The following is an 18,814-nucleotide window of genomic DNA, read 5'->3' on the forward strand; positions in this document are numbered from 1 at the left end:
TGGCCCATCCTGAGAGGTCTGTTGTCCACTCTGTGTTCTACTTGTCCCTTCGTCTGGGCTCCTTCGGGTAGGACCTCCGGGCCCACTCGGCCCTTCCTCGCCCTTCTTGTGTATACAGGGAAATGTGGCTCACCTGCATCTTTCTGATGCCTCCGGGAGATCGTGTGCCCCAGAGGCACGTTCTCCCCAACACTCCTTGTAGCCTTCCGTGCTCAATTGTCCCCATGTAACTGAGGCTGCAAAGGACATTGGCAAGGTGCTAACCACCAAAGTTGCATACAGGACAAGCAAGGCACAGGCCCCCTTGGCTCTGGTATCTCCAAACCCTTCTGGACCTCTCCGTCATTGCCAATCTCCTCTCCCGACTGCAACCCTGATCTAAGCCCGATGGTGGTGGGCGGGAAAGCACAAAGACATATCGATAGCTAAGCCATCTTTCTTCCCCTTCAGCAATTGTTCTTCCTCCCAGTTCCAGGGTCAATGTGAAGTGGGAGGATGTGAGGGGAGATGGAGATGGTTTGGGGACAGTTAGGGGAACATCCTGGTTCTGCTCCTTTCAAAGGTTTTCCTTCTCTCTCTCTCCTTTGGAGCTCAATTGTCAAGATATTTGTAGGTTTTGTTTTCTTAGTCTCATTAACCGATCTCCTCCAAAGCAGGGATACCTTGTGTTGTCTGGGCTGGAGTTGGTGTTAAGAGAGGTCCACCGAGCACTAAGACAGAACCTTGATGAGTGTAAGCCTGTGGGGAGGGAGGGAAGCACATCCATGAAACAGTTGCTTCTCATGCTGCCTTGGGGGCCTCAGATCTCCACTCCTATTCCTGTAGTCTGTGATGGTGGGAGGGTTCCTCGATCATGTCCTGCTGTATTCCCAGGAGTCCCCAAGACTATCTTAGCACACCGTTCCCCCACTCACCCCCGCCCCGCCCTACATATCCAAGACCTGCCTGGATTAGTGATCCAGCTTAGGGAAAGAAGAAAATGAGAAGTAGAACCCAGGGAAGAGCCACAAAGTCAAGACCCTGCGTCCTATTTTGGGCTCAGCCACATGCTAGTGGTGTGATTAGAGTCCCCCAGCTTCCCCTCTTTCTCTGTGGTTTCGCCACCTGGAACCCACTGGCCCTAAGACATAGCCCCTGCATCCCAGTCCTGAGAGAGGAGATACTGGCCAAGAGGGTCCAACTACCCAACTCAACAGTGATGATAGCAACAGGAATTATACCTCCAAAACTGCCATCACTTCATCTGCTTAAAAGCTCCCCCTCCCTCTTAAAATAATCATATGAGAAGAATATAATAATGAGAACGGCTTCTCATTTGGCTTTCACGACTCTGGGACTCAGCATGAGTCAGTGTGGGGAAGTCCAGAGCCCTGGTCTGGGGACAGAACGCCTATATCGTGGCTCTGGTTCTGCCTCTAACTTGCTGAGCGACCTTGGCCAAATCACTTCCTCCTTTAGGGCTGCAGTCGTTTCATCTGTTGAATGGGGGCGCTGGACCAAATGGTCTCCAAGGCTTTTCCGGTTCTAGGATTCTGTGTTTTGATCGAGCACCCCATTAGAGTCCTGTGGCTGCTGTAACAAATTACTACAACCTGTGTGGCTTAGAACAGCTGAAATGTATTATCTCTTGGTTCTAGAGGCCAAAAGTCTGAAACCAAGGCATGGGTGATGTGCTTCCTCCAGAAGCTCTGGGGAAGAACCTGATCCTTGCTTCTTCTGGCTCCTGGTGGCTGCTGGCATTCCTTGGCGTTCTTTGGCTTGTAGCCGCATCACTCCGATCTCTGTCCTTGTGCTCACGTTGTCTTTTGAAAGTGTATCTCAAATGTTTCTCTGCCTCTCTTATAAGGACACTTGTAATGGCATTTGGGGTCCACCCGGATAATCCAGGATGATCTCCTCATCTCAAGATCCTGAATTGAATTACATCTGCAAAGACCCTTTTCTCAAATAAGATAACATTTACAGATTCTAGAGATCAGGAGGTGCACATGTCTTTGGGAGGTCGTGTTTCAGCCTACCACAAGCATCTACTATGCCCATGACCAGTTAGATCAGTTTGCCACAAAATTACGCCCACAAAAAGTTCGAGGTCCAGGGAGATTTGAGACATGCAGGGGTATGCATCCCTGTTCCCCAAAGGCTTATGGTTTAACTGAGGAGTCATCACCCCAACACACCACTGCCAAAGAGCGACACCAGCCAGGCAGCGTAGCCTTGTGGAAAGCTCCCAAGCTCCAGACCCAGAACGCCCTGGGTTTATGTAGGAGCCCTGCCACCTACTAGCGGGGGGACCCTTGACAAGTTTTTTAATGTCTCTGGACCTTGGTATTCTCATTTATAAAATGGGGCTAATTACACTTACCCCATAATTATGGTATGAAGATTAACTGTAATATGGACAGTGGCTGGCATCTAAAAGGTGTTTATTGTCCAGCTTCAAATGAAAGGGACAGCATAGGCTTTTGGAACAGAGCCCCACTGACCCATGAGGAACCAAGGGCGGGCAAGTGGAATGACTTGCCCAGGTTTGCATGGTGAGGTGATGGCGTGGATGGGTTGAGAACCAAGGTCTCCCAGCATTGGGCACTTTCCTCCACTTCCCAAAGCCTTTACTCCCCCAGATGAATCTTCTGAATTGTGTTTCCCCAGGCAGCAAAGGGCTCCCATTTGCATCCTGAACTGATCCAGGGAAGACGGGAGGGGGCCAGGTCCACACGCCTCCGCAGGTCCAGCCCTTCAGATTGGCACCACTAGCGTGTTGCTCCCAGACCCGGGGCTGACCCAGCCACCAACAGAGAAGGGGAGGTCAACGCCATCCAGTCCTCCCCCAGAACTCCACTGCCCTTCTGGCATTGCTCACTGTGGATGGTCTCCATGAATGTAGCTGGACAAGTGGGATAAGATGGGACGGATGAAATGCCTATAACTGCCGTTTACTGCCTGCTCTCTGCTCCCATGGGCGGATTTTTAGCTAAGTCAATGTTTAACCCTTGTCTGGAGTCAATGTTTAATCCCAGGTCAGCCAGCCCTGAAATTCAGCGTTCCTTGGTAAGCCAATAATATATAGTATTTTAGTATCAATCACTGGAAAATAGAATTGTGACAGTGGATCTACCAAAGCTAAATAGCAAGCCCCATCCCCCCCTTTTTTTTGTTTTAAGGATGTTGACTGTTTGGGGTTGTTTATGCCAAGTATGCTGCCCTCGCCATCAGCAAATAATGATCTAGCATTTCCTGGCCCCAGCTGTCATCTACTGGCAAGAGCACAGCATTGGTTCTTCCTGTTCTAATTTCACCTTTGAGGCTTGGGAGAGGGCATGGGATGGGGACGACTGCCCTTTTGGTCAGCTGAGTGCTGCCGTCTGGCAACGTGGTCCCTAGTGTGGTCACTGCCTGGAATCCCAGACTAGAACCGTCCAGTTGGCTGGGCTTGCTCGGGCAAGCTTTTGGGGGAGTTTCTAAGCACAGACTTATGTTCAGAGGCTCCCTGGTGAATCTCCCCATTAGGAAGTAGGTAGAAGGAAACTTCATTATAAATGCTCTATGTTTGCCTGGCTACTGGGTGATTTCATAGGGGCTCCCCAGGGCCCTTCTTAAGGAGCTTGGAGCATAGCATCTATGACCTGGCAGCATTGTGTCCATGACAAGAGCAAGCTCAATGAGGGAAAAGTCAGAATGGCAAGCTGGGTGGTGGACACGTGGGGAGTGTGAAAGAAGGGGAGAGGGCTGCGACCAGATTAGAGGTTCAGGTTACCGGATGTGTTGGAGAGGGTGACTTACTGGCCAAGTGTGTGCACCTGAGCCTCAAATCTTTTCTTTTTTCTACATGAACTCACTGAGTCACCTCCTTCTCCCTGACTACCTGCCTCCCTATGTCACTGTCCAGATGTCCAATCCCTCATCTGTTTTCCTAGCTCTGTTGACTCCCAATCAGGGAGTGAAAACAACATTTCTTCTAGGCCTTCTGGGGTGGTGGTGAGGAGGATTGTCTGTACTCTATCATTGTGGCTGGTGGGGGAGTGAAGGCAGAGACTGTGGTGGGTGCCCCCTGAGCCTATGTCTTGTCCCGAGGAGGCTAGGAGTGATGAAGCGGAACATGAAAGAGTCTGGAAATGGAAAGTTGGCCTTGGTCCCAAGGCTCCCTCTATTTCTCCTAAGCCAGTCCCGGGACCCCAAAGAGCTTTTATTCTCTGGTTCTGAAAGGCAGGAACAAATTAACAAACCACTTCTGAGGTTACCAAACCACTCTCTTGCCCTCTACTACTACCATCCCTTGGCCAGGAAGGGGTGGAAGAAGGAAGATTTTCAGAGTAGACATCCAAAGTCAACAGAATGTCAGGTGACAGGGCCCAGCCCCTCTCATAAGCTACTGGTGTCCTCCTGAAGCCTTGTTGTTTCCTTGTTCCTGGTCTGAGCCTGGCCTTTAGCCCAAGGTTTGCCTAGCAGGCAGCCATCGGAAAAACATCGCCTGTAATCCCCTGCAGCCTGTGCCATCCGAGCCTCAACAGTCCCACCTGTATAGTGGTGTACAATCTGCTTCTTTCCGGTGACGTATACTGTCATTAATTTTCAGTTTTCTTTGCTACACGGGTGGAGGAGAGTGCTGGCAAAATGAAAAATTTAGACAAGTTGCATTTCCTAACCAGTCTGTCCTTCCCATGCCAGGCTCTAAAGAAGTGAACTCCCTGATGCCCTTTTTCTGAATTCGTGTCTGAAGTGAGGTGCAACATCTTCAAATTATGGGACAACTTGGAAAACGCCTTTGGTCATGGTCATCCTGGCTCTCTTCCTCTTGTCTAAGATACTCAGGGCTGGGGAGGCAGGACTCTGTAACATTAGGAGAAGAAGTGGTCCTTGTTGATTGACCCTCTACACTCAGAGCAACACTGGTAGATCTAGATCAAGGCAGCAAACAGGCTAAGGTTAGGAACTCGGCCAGAGGTTGGAAGAGGCAGAACACAGAAGATGCCAGATGCTAATCAGGGAACATATGTCTTCGACAAAACGGGACCAGGAGGCAAATGGTGGCCTCCTGACCTAGTGCCTCAGTGCTCGTGATTTCTACGAGCCTCTAGGAGTATGGCATAGAGTCCTTTCCTGCAGTTGGCACCTCTCTGCTGCTTGTCTGGGTTTCAGCTGACCCCCCGGAGAGCAGGCCATGGGGTGACAGCTCATCCCCTTGCTGATAGTGAAGGGAGCAGGTTGGCCTGGGAGGGCCAGTGCCTGCAAGCCAAGCTGTGTCATTTCAAGAAAAATGGAGGGCTTGGTGGCCCTGGACCCTGCATGCAAGGCCACCCACAGAGAGTGTGTTTCCTTTCGTGTAGAATCTCCATTCTCCATTGAACGTTTGTCAAGCTGTTAGCCCTGGATTATCTACACCAATGGAAAATAATCACATAATCCATGTCTACTTGACTGAAGTGAAGTATAAGTCTTTCTGTGGAAGTACTTTCCTCTTTATATCTGACTGGAGCTGTTATTTAACTGATTCTGTATTTCCCAGACCCCACTGGCTCCTGGAGAAGAGGAAGAAGTCCCCAAAGTCTTAGTGGAGAGTATGAGAAGTCGTCTGTGGAGTTAAGCGTTTGCCCTGAGTTACCTGTGACAGATGGACACCGCTGCAGGCGATTAAGATCTGAGCTCAATTTGTACAAATGCCAATAAGGACCTCGGGGCTGGTGAGTGAATTTTTAGCTCTTAGTTCCAGCTCCCTGAACTTTTCCACTTCACTTAGCCAGGACAGGAGTAAGTCAGCTCAGTGATTGAAGAGAACAAATTATTGGAAATGGTTATGAAATTTTTACACCCAGGCCTAAAAGAGGAAAACAAGGAATTCTCTAGAACCTTAAACAGGGAAGGCCTGACCAGATATGCAGGCCATAAGTCCAAGTATGGAGGTGCAGCGCCATGATCAAGGATCTAGGCTGTAGCTGCTGTGCGTTCAGCGCCCAGGTGTGTAGCTACTTCCTGTCTCCGGCTTCAGTCTTCTCATCTGTAAAATGGGGATTATCCTGCCTATCTTACAGAAATGTTGCATCAAGTGAATATGGAATGTGAAGTCACCTAGAGGCGTGTCAGCTGTGTAGAGATACTTAACGAACAGTAGCAGCATTAATAGGTAGCGAGGTGAGAACGGGAGGGTTGAGCCCTAACCCGGAGAACATGCTTGATCCTAGGAAAGTCAGTGCTTCCCTGCCCTGTATCTTGGATTAGAAATCTCCATGGACACTTCCCTGATTCCAGCTTCAGAGATGGAGTGTCTCCCTGCCCCTCATCCCAGAGGTGTGGGTATAATGCTAGCTGGGGATATGAGATTAAAAAACCAAAGCACTGACAATACCCAGCAGTGGATGTGGCCTGCTTAGCCTGCTTAGCCTCTGGCCCCTTAAGGGCTCCTGCCCCACTGCAGGCATTCTTTAGCCCATAAAGGAGAGCTGTAAGCCTTCGGGGCTGCCCCACTTCCTTCCTGGCCAAGATTTCCCTCAGATCTTATCTTATCTCTGCTCAGCTCCAAAGACTTTGATCTTGGCTCTGCTCCATCCATTTGAAATTTTACTGGCTCCTCCTGCTTGCGAACCTCAGCTTTCCCTGGAACTCTGATTTGGCAGTCTTTCCTACTTCTGGAAGCTGCCCCTGACTCCAGCCCCTTGGCCAACACCCTTGCTGGCTGGTCCCCTCCTTCCCCCAGGCAGGGGGTCAGGCAGAATGCCCCAAGGCTGAATCCCAGACAGAAGGATTACAAGAGCTCAGAAGGAGGAGGGGGTGAGGAAAGGGGTGGTCCAGGGCAGCTGTTGAGAAGGAGTGATCCTTCATATCAGAGTGGGAACAGGAGAGTCTCAGTTGGTTTTATGGCCTCATGCAGGGATTGGCAAATTATGGCTCTCGAGCCAGACCCAGATCCAGCCTGCTTCTGTAAAGAGTTTTGTTGAAACACAGCCAAAGTCATTCACTTAGAGATTGTCTCTGGCTGCTTCTGTGCTGCCAGGGCAGAACTGGGTAGTTGTGACAGAGGCTGTACGGCCTGCAAAGTCTAAGTATTTACTACCCGGCCCTTTCCCAAAAAGGTTTGCTGACCCCTGGTTTAGTGCATCAAGCTTCCCCAAACAAGAAGTGATTTGAGGAACCCAGTCCTGTGAGGTTGCTTCACCAAAACACAATAGTCCAAAACCCGGGGAAACACACATAATGTCCCCACCCCCCAGAGCTATTCACAATGCACCTTAGTGAGTTGAAGTCTTCCAAAAATCCTGCACAAAACCTGTTTTTTGTTTAACCCACATTTCCCAAACTTCTTTGGTCTACCAAACCTTTTTCTCAGCATGCCTCTTAACAGTCCTCAGAAGCTAGCACTCTGTGGACGCCTCTGAAAAACTCTATCAGGTGGAATGATCCTATACAGCCTGGGTTCTCTCCTGTCCCTGCCTCTAATGAGCTGAGGGACCATGGTTGAATTACATACCCTTCAGGGCCTGCTTCCTCATTGGTTGGATGGGATAACAGTGGCTCTCCTGTCTCTTTTAGAGGTGTTTCAGGCAGGTCCCTGAGATCATGTGCACGAAAATGGTCTGGAGCTGGGGCTGTGGTGTCATGGATTTTTGAGGATGAGCTTTGCTCTGATACATTGTTTAGCAAAGGTGAAGTGGGGAAGCCACCAGGTCAAGGTCGTGAGTTCCCTTTTCTAGTCCTCACTCTGTTATTCCTAACTGGGTTAACTGAGTGACTTTCAACAAGTTACTTCCCCCCATGGGGTCTCAGTTATCTCACCCTGGGCAATGGATTTTAGACTGGTTAATCTCTGAGGATCTATTAGCTCTGAAATTCGGTGATTCCATTTGGTTAGGTGCAGGCAACTTCCCTGCTTAACCAAAGCAGTGAGTCTTTCTCTCCCAAACCATGAAAATGGCATCGTATTGATTTTCTCTGGACAGTGTCTGGGTTCAGCTCCAGCTATGAGGAGGTAGTAAGGAAGGAAGGACTTCTGGTGCTGCTGACAGCTTAGGAGAGAGGGCCGAGCCTTCTGGGAATGTCTACCTGACAATTCTTGACTTGACACTGGCGCCTTTCTTTCCCTTCTCTTCCACTGCTCAAGGGCTGCTCTGTCCAAACATGAAGTTCAGACAGCTTGCTGACAGATCTGGCAAAATAAAAGAGCAGATGTAATTCCTGAAAAGACAGTGGGGCCAAGAGTGGAGCAAAAGTCCCCCAACAGGCATGAAATAAAGTGATTGTAAAGCAGAATCTACATAAAATTCCTCTCGGCCACCTTCTCTCCTCTCTGTCCCTCTGACCATAACCACTTTCCAGCTTCATCATCAGTCCTTGATATCAAGGATTTACAAGCAGTTGAATAAGAGAAGCTTTATGAAGAAGATGAGAATCTACTGAAAAATACCCTCTTCCTTCATGAACTTAGGAAAATCCCAGAAAATCTTGACTGGGTCAAAAGGTCTACAGCATAATAAGTATGGGGCCAAACGGGCAGGGATGAATTAGGAATGAGGGTTCTTCCTTTTGGTCCCTGTGTAAGGACCTATGGGATCATCTAGGGGACTCCCAAGTGAAGGGGGATTCAGAACATCTGTGTTGGCAGTGTCCCCAGAGGTCATGGAGCCCATGCCCCTCCAGTCAGCCATTCAGTCACAAATATTTATTGCGGGCCCTACTGAGCTGAAGTTCTTTGGGGACATAGTAAGATGGAGAAAACACAATTACTGCCCTAAGAGCTTAGAATGTACTTGAAAAGGTTATAGTTTAATGTGTGCAGCAGGCTGAGTGTTAAGAGATGTCAGAAAAAGGGGGCACCTACCAAGAGCTAGGAGTGATGGTTGAAATTTTGTTAATTCTCCACTCTGATTGGAAGCCTCTCATATTTTCAAACCTCCAGGAATGGAAATTGCACTTTTTCCAGGTCCACTGACCTCCTCCAGTAACTAATAGATCCTTTCTTGCAGCCTTCTTTGAGTCCTAGTGTCACCTTTGGCCATGAAAAATGCTGGACCTTCCTTGGTCCAGTGATGGTCAGCCTTTGCTTCCCCAGATGGAGTCCCAGCTCCCCAAGCTTCCCTTCATACAGGCGGAGGAAGGAAGAGAAGAGGCCAGTATTCGGTCCTGGTTCTTTTTTCCATGGTGTCTGAGCGGCTTATCCCTCCATTCCTTGGGGTCCAGGGTCCCTCTCCGGGATGCTCAGGCTGGCGCGGAGAGGAGGAGAGTCATCTTGGAGCATCTTCCTTTCCACCTGGGGAAGCTGGTCTGGCTGGAGGCTCAGCTCCGGGAACTGTGTCATCTGAATCAAGGTGACCCCTGATGACCTTTCTGTCTCCTGAGCTGCACAGACACAGAGCACACTGTGAGCATCCTGGGCACTGAATTTGATTCCTTGAGAACCACCCTCACCCATCGCAATCCTCAAGGACTTCCTGACACAGAGGATTTGCAACTGAGCCCTTAGATCGGCAGGGTTTGGGCCAGGCCTTTGGGGAGCTGGGTCTGAGAATCTTAGCCCCTTTGACTTGCTCCCAGAGCCTCTCACCCTTTCTCCGCCAGATCTAAACGCCGTGGAGCTGTCCCTTTAGGAATGTTTAAACCTGGGCCTGGTGCTTTAAGAGACTTCCAGCTGGGCCGTGCAGAGGGTGCAAATGCAGTCTGGTTCCACATTTGGGCCCTGTACTCCGACCAGCTGTCAGGATTGTTCACGTGGTTCATATGACTACCAGCTGTCTTGCCATCTTCTGAAGAGCTTCTCCTTAAGCTCTGGGATGCCATTGAGACATAAATACATAGACTACTTTCCCATTTGATTGATAAAGGAACCAAGGCCAAGCTTGGTTAAGTGGCTCAGACTAGAATTTAGCACTTCTACATCCAGAGGTCCTGGTACCAACTCTGACCCCGACCCAGTCCTGAGGGTGTCAGATGGGAAGAGGCGCTCCCCTCCCCGGCCTTGGGGTGCCTTAAACTCCACTTACACCTCCTCTTTCTCCGGAGCTTCCTTTGCAGCAGAACAAGAACCGTCAGCATAAACGGACACAGCACCGAAGAGACTGGAGTCAGCATCCGAGAGATGTTTTTCTCTTCCAGAGAAACACTGGAGTGGAAGCAGCAGGGGAGGGGATGGAGGTTGGAGCTGGGTAGGAGACTGAAGACCCTTTGGCCCTTGCCTCTCATTTTACAGATGAGAAGCTGAGGCCAAGGCAAGCTGGCTGCCCGAATTCCCATGGAGGGTTAGTTGCCGAGCTGAGACTAGGTCCCCTGCCTTCCAGATCCCAAGCCCTGATCCTTTCCCTCCTCCACCAACGTGCAACAGTGGGCAAGAGAAGTGAGTGAGGGTCAGGGCATCTACGCTTGGCATTTGGCTTTGCCACAATCTGTCTTTGTAGCTTCAGTGAGTCACACCCCGACCTCGTCGGAGCTTGTTTCCTCATCTTTAAAAAAAAAAAGTCCCAACAGTCCCACCTAAATATTCCATTATTCTAGTGCTTATATTTTTGCTTGAAAATCACATGAAGATGCTCAGATAGCGTTCTCCCAGCAAGAACCCTTGAATGAGGGAGGATTCTGACTTTCATGTCCCTTACGCTTTACTGTCCTGAGGTTACAAAGGGAGAGGAGTGAGCAGACAGAGGGGGTCACAGAGGTTAGCTCACTGAGGAGCGTGCAAAGGGATGGAGCAGATGTGGAGTCCCAATGGAGAGGGCAGCCTGGGGGTTTACCTCTTCACTTGGGAGTCCTTGCCCAGGGGCCTGAAGGGCCTTGCTGCCAGGGCCTGGCTTGATGTCACTTGGGGACCACTGTCTCCAGCAGCGGTGTCTAGGTCTCCTTCACTGCTTCCTTCCGCAGATGCCATCTCTATGCTGGTTGACTCCAAGGTCCACACAACTGCAACTGGGGGTGTTCCTTCAACAGAGCCCAGGGCTTGTGGCTTAGAAACCGACATTTCTTCTTGGTGGGTTTCCCACATCCACTTATCTGAGACCAGGGTTGATGACCTAATGGTCGCCATGACCTTCTCAGCTGTGTCTGGGGCTATTCTGACCCTCTCTGTTTCCTCTCTTTGCCTATCAGTCGCAGTAGTTGTTTCCCTCTCTCTTTCGCTGGCCCTAGTCCTGTTTGCTTCCAAACTTCTCGTGCTCCACACTCGATCACCTTCTGTTGTATTGGACACACCTCTGATGGCTGAAGCTGGACTCTGCGGAGTGGGGATGGTTGCCCAAATGGAACCCTCTAGCTGGCTGCCTGTCCCTGGAGCTACTACCCCAGTTGCTCCTGGGGTTTGTCTTCCCTTATCTGAAGCTGTGGTTTTGCTGGTTCCTAGAGTCAGAGCAACTCTGTCCCATCCCGTCCCTTGTCTCTCTATAGTCTGCATAGTTCCTGGTGTCCGTCTGTTGGCCGCTGGCGATACTGTCACAAAGGATCCCGTGATGAGCTCGCCAGCAGCCACAGTGGCTGTGGGGACGGCTCTGGAAAGACCTGTGTGAAGAGCAGAAGGAGACCAAATGAGAAGGCTATCCGGGCTGCCTACAGGACACCAGGCTGCAAAGGATACCAGGCTTGACATGTTTGCTCCATGGAATGCAACCTCACTAAGCAATGCAATCTTTAGCCAATATGTTGGATAAAATAAAAAATTGGGAAAACCAGATGTGTTCTCTAGACTGTTGCCAATATTGACATTTTATGTCCCTATCTCCTTTTACGCCCACAAATTCTCTATCCAGCTGCCCCAGGACACCATGCTGTCCCATTTCCCAGGGCCCACATCCCTTCACGTACTGCTTTTCAAATAAGAAAAAAAGAAAACTCCAGTCACAGCAGAGCAGCCAATGTCAGCAGATGGTTAGATAGCAACATCTATTCAAACAAGTCCACTCTCTGGACTCCTGCCTGCCTGCGCCACCTCTCTGGTAGACCTGCCTTTCATAGCCTGGATGCCCTTCCTTGGACTCTGGGTACCTGACTCTAGATCAACTCTCCAGAACGAGCCACGCACGGCGCTGGCCTGGTAGCTGTTGGATGTCTGCTGAGAGGCTCAGCCTTAGGAAGAGCTCAGTCTCCATTCTTCTGCTTTGCCTGTCTTATGTGCTCTGCATGTCTGAACAAAAAGACATCATGACCCTAAGAAGCCGTGTCCTCCAATTCACCAGCTTCACCAAGCTCTCTTCAAATATATGTGCCACAACTCTCAGGGGGAATTGGGTGAGATAGATTACGGGGATTCAGTTGGGACGTTTTCCCTAGTATCTACCTTCCCTCTGAAGGTGGTCTCCATCTGAAATAGAAGTCTATGTCTTAAAGTCCTTGCCTGACCCCAGCTTTTCATCATCACTCCCCTTGTGTTTAAAGCCCTCTTGGACCTCTGGGTCTTCTGTTGCCCCTTGCCCTTCCTAACATTCATGTCACCAAACTTGACCTGCCAGCCATCAGCCCTTACCTGCAGAGATGGTCAGGTTCATGCTGAAGAATAGCATGTTGTTTGCGTTTCCAATGCCACAGCGGTAGTGCCCCACATCCTCCGGGGACAGCTGGGACAGCCTCACCACAAACAAGCCTCTTTGTGGGAAGTCTGTTAGGGCCACACGGCCACGGTAGCGAAGGTGAGTGTAGTGGTTGGTGGACACGATGGTGTGGCAGACCCACGTCAGGGGTCTTAGGCGGCACCAGTACTTCCTCTGGTGGCTGTTGATGGGCAAGGGTGGGTAATGGCACCGGATGGTGACAGCTCCCCCAGGCTCCCCAGACACCAGCCTCGGGCCCCTCAACGCATTTGCAGCTGCAGGCAGAGAAAAAAAAAGTCCGGAGCAAGAGTGCTGAATTTGTCACTGTTTGGGGAGCTATGAGCTCCAAACTCTGCCAGAATTAGGGAACAGGTCAGAAAATGCTTCCGTGAAAGTGAAGCTAGAAAGAATCAATATAGAAATGTCAGAGCTTAGCCACTAGGTCAGGAGTAGCTCCAAGGTATGAAATGGAGCTGTGTCCAAGGCCCCATGGAGAGATGAAAAGGCAACAGTAATCTTACCACTATTTAGCTAACCACTGTTGAGCTTATCACGGGCAGGTCTTCTTGCACATGTCCGTCCAAAGCCTGGATTCATGCCACTGTGCTCTAGTGCAGATGTTTTTAAAAAAATGCAAATGTTTAAGAAGCTACCACCTAAGCACCTGTAAGAAGGCCAAGGCAAGAGCTGACAGAAGGGATGTGGTTGATTTGCATAGAATGTAAAAGAGAGATGTTAAAACAACAAGGTCCTACTGTATAGCACAGGGAACTATATTCAATATCCTGTGATAAACCGTAATGGAAAAGAATATGAAAAAGAATCTATATATATATATGCATAACTGAATCACTTTGCTGTACAGCAGAAATTAATACAACATTGAAAATCAACTATACTTCAATAAATTTTTTTTTAAAAGAGGGATGTTAAATAGTAAAAAAAGATGGTGTGACTTCTGCTGAAAGGAGAGGGTGCTGGAAGCACAGGAATCCTGCTTTGCTGGGTGGATAACTCCCCAGACCATCGTTTTCAAAAACGTACATACTGCTCCCTTCTCTAGGAATGGAAATAACCAAGTGTCACTGTCAAAGCACAGCAGAATTTTGAATACGTCTGCTTTGGCGGTAGGCGTGAATCACAGTTGAAGCACAGTCTATGGTCCTTTTACTGATTTAAATTTGATCCAATGCAAGCAGAAACAAAGTTTACTCTTTCTCTCACTGCCTCTTCATACGAGCTCTGGGATGTCCCTCCTCCTTGATGAAATCTCAGACATAATTTCAAGTATAGTAGCTTTCATAGTCTCGTTTGGATAAGAAGATGTCCAGCCCAGTGACTGCTGCAACTCCAGCCTCTTATCCAACTGAAGCCTTTTCCAATTTCCCAGCTACACTTGGAGGCCTGATGTGGGGGAGGGGGACAGGTCGGGGTCTCTTGCTTTGCTCGACCCCTTCCCCTACTCAGAACTGCTCTGGGGCCCCTCTGGGATTGGGTGTGGAGGGGAGAGATGAGAGGTGAATGGAAAGTCGTGATCTGCTGGTGGCGCCCTCCGGGCATGGCAGACGTCCAGAGCTGGGTCCTTCCCTTTTGCCTCCCAGATCGCTTGTCTGTGGCCTCTGGCTGCAGTTCCCTCTTGGTAAGAACTGCCTCTCCTCCTGCTGGGCTTTTATGACTCCTCCACGACCAAGCCTAGGACTTCTGGCCATGTGCCCCTCTCGTGGTTACAATCCCTTCGGGGTAGACCTCTTGGTAGAGGCACTGGGGCAGCTCCTTTCTGTGGGACCTACATCACATTGGGCCCCAGGAAACACACTTTGTCTTGCTGTCAGGGGAAATCTGGGACATACAGCAAGCTTGCTGAGTGGCGTCCTAGAAGTTCCTTCTCTTACTTGGCTTCAAGTGAGGAGGAGGTGATCTGCCTTGTCCCCCAGGGGCAGGTGGTGGAGAGCATAGCACGCTGTCTCTCTCCAAAAAGCTCTTCTCTTCTACCTCTGATGATTCTCCAGGAGACTACACGGTGGGCTATTTCTGGAACAACTAGCCTTGCCATCTCTCTCCATAGTCCTGCCCAGGTGGTTCTACATGTTGCTTTAGGATGTGGGTGCCTGGCATCTATCAATTTGTTCTATGTCTTCAGCACCTCTGAATCCAAGAAAGTTTCATCCTGTTGCCAGGACTGGCTACAAAATTTGCAGGGTCCAGTGCAAAATAAAAATGGAGGATCCCTTATTCAAAAGTTACTAAGGATTTCACTATGGCAACAGTAGAGCATTAAACCAAGCACCTTCTGAATGGGGTCCTGTGTGACTACACAGGGCACATGCCCATAAAGCTGACCTTGCCTGTTGCATATGTCTTGAGGTCTCATTATAAGAAGAGTCAAGGCCATAAATGTTAGGGATAAATCAATACTCATTGTAGGTTTAATTAAGCGACACACCACAACTATGCCAGTATTGATAAAGTTAAATGGCAACTCATCATTAAAAAGCAAGAATCTGGGCTTCCCTGGTGGCATAGTGGTTGAGAGTCCGCCTGCCGATTCAGGGGACACGGGTTTGTGCCCCAGTCCGGGAAGATCGCACATGCAGTGGAGTGGCTAGGCCCATGAGCCATGGCTGCTGAGCCTGCGCGTCCAGAGCCTGTGCTCCGCAACGGGAGAGGCCACAACAGTGAGAGGCCCACGTACTGCCCCCCACAAAAAACAAACAACAAAAAAGTAAGAATCTTCGTAATTACAAACAAGGACCACCTCAGGATGACAGTGATGGTGCTCTGATAAAGTGTTCACACCTCATATTTCGGGAATCTGCATGTGATCTACATGCGGCGCAGGCAAAAGGATTAAGGAGCCCCATTAATCAGTGGGATGGGCTGTTCTGACTTTGCAGTTGAGAGCTGATTAGGAATCCTTAATCAACTTTTGCAATAAACATTTTTTTCTTTTATAAATACCAAATTTCACTTACCCTTAAGAACTTAATCGCTGGATGACTAGTAGCTCTTGGTTCTATATAATAAAGGTTTTTGGAATTTAGTACCGGTTGCCTGTGAGAATTAAAGAAAGGGCTGGCATTTTAGGATCAACGTGGCGCCTGCCAGGGGTCCCTTCGGTGGAGGTGGTGCCCCTGCTCTCATTCACCCGTCATCTCCCAGCAGCTGTCCACTGTACAGCTTCAGTCAGGGATGGGCGAGGGAGGCCTGCACTGGAGCTTGACTGGAGGCCATGGACTGGAGCTTGACCTGGTCTGAGGAAGCGCAAAAGGCCTGTGACACGAACAGGGAGAGCAGGGCTGGCGCCTGGGATGGATCACTCCTCCCTCCAGCAAAGGGGTGAGAAAACCGGGAGTGTCTCCTTGGCCCGGAGGGTGGGCCCGGAGGGCAGAGAGCCATCCCACAGCCACCTGAGACGGGGTCTTCCGTGTGGAGGGGCCAAAGCAGAACCTGGGGCACAGGGAGGAGATGGGCCCTCGAGGGATCCACAAAGGCCTCCACAAGAGGAGGAGCCAGCTCTAGAGCCCTGCCAGGCCAGAGGGTTCCACGCCATCCCATCAAGTAAGAGCCGCCTGGCTCCTGCCGTCCTCCCACCTGCTGCTGTGACCCTACTGGCGTCCCAAGTGCCAGATGCCTCGGCGGGGAGGAGAAAGAGCAGAGGGGCAGGGAGAAGGCAGCCCCCAGAGCCCTCCCTGCCTTCCTGACTGCGGGCCGTGGGTGATGAGGGGGCAAATCTCTGAATGAAGTTTAAATTGCTGACCAAAATATTTAACCCGCCACTTACAATGATCAAATTAGAACATCTGAGACTTAAAGGAATTAGGTTAAGACTCTTATATGTTCGGAGAAAAATCATGGGCCTGCCTGCGGTTTCATCTGGGGGCCGGGGAAGCTTGCTCCTACTGAAAAATTTTAAAGGGGGCATTGGGAGATGAAAATAAAGAAGTGATGTGATTATATCACAGAGGGCTCTCGCCCAGAGATAAGCTACCTTTGATTCATTAAAATTCTGATTTGTTTGTAAGGCAAACACAATTGTTAATCCCTTTTTTGTATTATCATAGCATTTATTTATTCATTTATTCTTTCGACAATTATTTGTTAAGCATCTACTTGGGTACCAGACACTCTAAGCACATACTCACTACATTCCTCAACGGCTCTCCATTACCATCAAAATAAAACCAGATACCACAGCATGGAGACAGGATGATTGGTCCTCTGAGCCTGATCAGCACACCAGCCTGTCAGGACGTACAGAGCAAGAATTCTGTCTTTCATCCACGTGTCCCTAGTGCCTGGCACCTGGTAGGCCCTCCATAAGTATGTGTTGACTAAATAAGTAAATGCGTAGTTGTAGTATTTACCCATCTGGTTTCTTTGTAGACTCTGCACTCTTTGGAGTAGGTCAGGGCTTTTATGTCCCTAGTACTGTGTCTGCCACTTGAGCGTTTTTAGAATGAGTGGAAATAGAGCGGTGCTACCTCTGGCTTTTGCACACCCTGGAACCCATATCTTGCAAATGCAGCCAACTTTCAGTCATCAACTTGAATGGAAGAGAGTAGAGACAGATCAAAACTGTGAATATTCCAGCAATCGTCAAGTCAGACATATGCCCCCTCATGTGAGCTCTCACCTCCCTCATTCACTCTGACCCGGACCTGACCACTCCCTCGATCCAAAGCCATGCGGATGTCCAAACTACGGTGCGGGTGCTGAATGCTGCTGAGGTGCCTGTCAGGCATGTCTGCAGCCTGGAGGGCTCGGGTCTGGGTGTACAAGCTCTGAAGCTGGGCTGTCTGGGACTCACCCTGCAGCAGGCACAGTATGAGGAGGACGGGCATTTTCCATCCTGCCCTCTGGTTGCTGACCTGCAAAAAAAACCACTGTAGATGAAGAGGCCTGAGAGGAGACGAGTGAGAAGCTGGGCGAGCAGCCCTGGGACCTGGGCAAGCACCTTCTCACTCTGCGATCTTGGTTTGCTCAGTGCTGGGGCTGGATCAGCTCCACCTAAGAGCAGGATGTACCTGCCCTCTGAGAGAAGCACAGCTCCATCCTTACGGCCCTAAACACGCACATTTGGCCTGGGTCACTGCCACCAAGACTAAAAAACTCCCTCTGGGGGATTCCAGCCCCGGCACCCACCTGCCAGCACGGAGCTCTGGATTTGGGGCAGCATTGCATAGCGGAAAGACCCCAAGCTAGAAGTTTAAAACTTAGCTGGAATTGTGGGATCCTGGAAAGGTTACTCAGTCTTGGGGATCGGCTTCCTCTCCAGGGGGAATGAGAATCTGTATGGGGCTGTTGTACCAGTTACATAAGACTGTGTTAGAAGAGTTACCAGCAGGCCTGGTACTCAGTCGCTCGCTTCCCCTTCTCTTTTGCAGAAGGAGAATTGCTTCCTTCAAGGGAAGCTTTCTATCTCACTGGTAGTGCGCCCCCAGTCAATAATAGGAGTAAATTAACTCTCAGGCCAAGTAGTTTTCTGCCCAAGGGTCCTATTCTGTTTCTTCTCCACAATTTCTAGAAAGCCCTCCCTGGCCCCCAGTCCACACTGATTTTCCCCTGCTCTGGTCTCTCTCACTGGCCTGGGGAGCTCCTTGAGGGGAGGACTTTGAGCCTCCAGGCTCTGAAACAGGATCTAGCCCGGTGTAGGTGCCCAAGGCACAGCTACTGTGAACAAGAACCTTCCACACTTTTGCCAGACACCATGCTGACCACTACTCAATGGCCTTCTGTTGCTTGCTGATTAAAAAGGCAGGGACGGTACATTATACTTCACTTGTAGTTCCCACAGGGTTTTCATGGATGCTTTTTGAGTGACTAAAAATCTCTTCTTTGAATCTATCTACTGTCTGCAGTTCCTGGGACCTGTGGACTTTTTTTTCTAAAGAAAGCAAAATTAAGTTAGCCATAGTTTTCTCCTTCCAATGCTCATACATGTCTCGCGAATGTTAAGAACAGGCTCTTAACAGTCAATGGTCTGGTCCCCTCCCTCCCTGTATAACTAGACAAAGCCACACAAGGCCACTGGCCAGTCTGGGCTGTGGGCTAAAGGGGGAGAAAAGGGAACAAGGTGAGGAGGAGAGGGGGAAAGCAGAGGAAGTAGGAGAAGGGGAAAGGAAAGGTAAGGTGAGAGTTGAAGGAAAGGAGAGAGGAGAGAGGAGAGAGGAGAGAAGGAGATAGAGTCCATGGCTGGCCCTGTAATGCAAGCTGTCGACTCAGTGTGGCTCAGCCTAGCCATCTCCACTAAAGCCTCTGCCTGCTCTATCCAGGTAGGGCCCCCAGAGTGGCCAGATCCGGAAAAGTCCACGGGTTCCTTCTGC

General features: G+C 49.9%; 1 protein-coding gene across 1 annotated transcript; it reads right to left on the bottom strand.

Annotated features, from left to right (window-relative positions):
* Window positions 1-9,139: 9,139 nt before the first annotated feature.
* FCAMR (Fc alpha and mu receptor) lies at window positions 9,140-17,353 on the bottom strand. Its single transcript, XM_060141829.1, is given in 6 exon segments — window positions 9,140-9,324; window positions 9,966-10,084; window positions 10,710-11,466; window positions 12,428-12,766; window positions 15,795-15,938; window positions 17,299-17,353. Coding segments are annotated over 6 exon segments (1,578 nt in total). The 5' UTR covers window positions 17,333-17,353.
* Window positions 17,354-18,814: the final 1,461 nt, after the last annotated feature.

The sequence above is a fragment of the Lagenorhynchus albirostris genome, chromosome 2 (assembly GCF_949774975.1).
Source record: "Lagenorhynchus albirostris chromosome 2, mLagAlb1.1, whole genome shotgun sequence".
NCBI classification, from domain to species: domain Eukaryota; kingdom Metazoa; phylum Chordata; class Mammalia; order Artiodactyla; family Delphinidae; genus Lagenorhynchus; species Lagenorhynchus albirostris.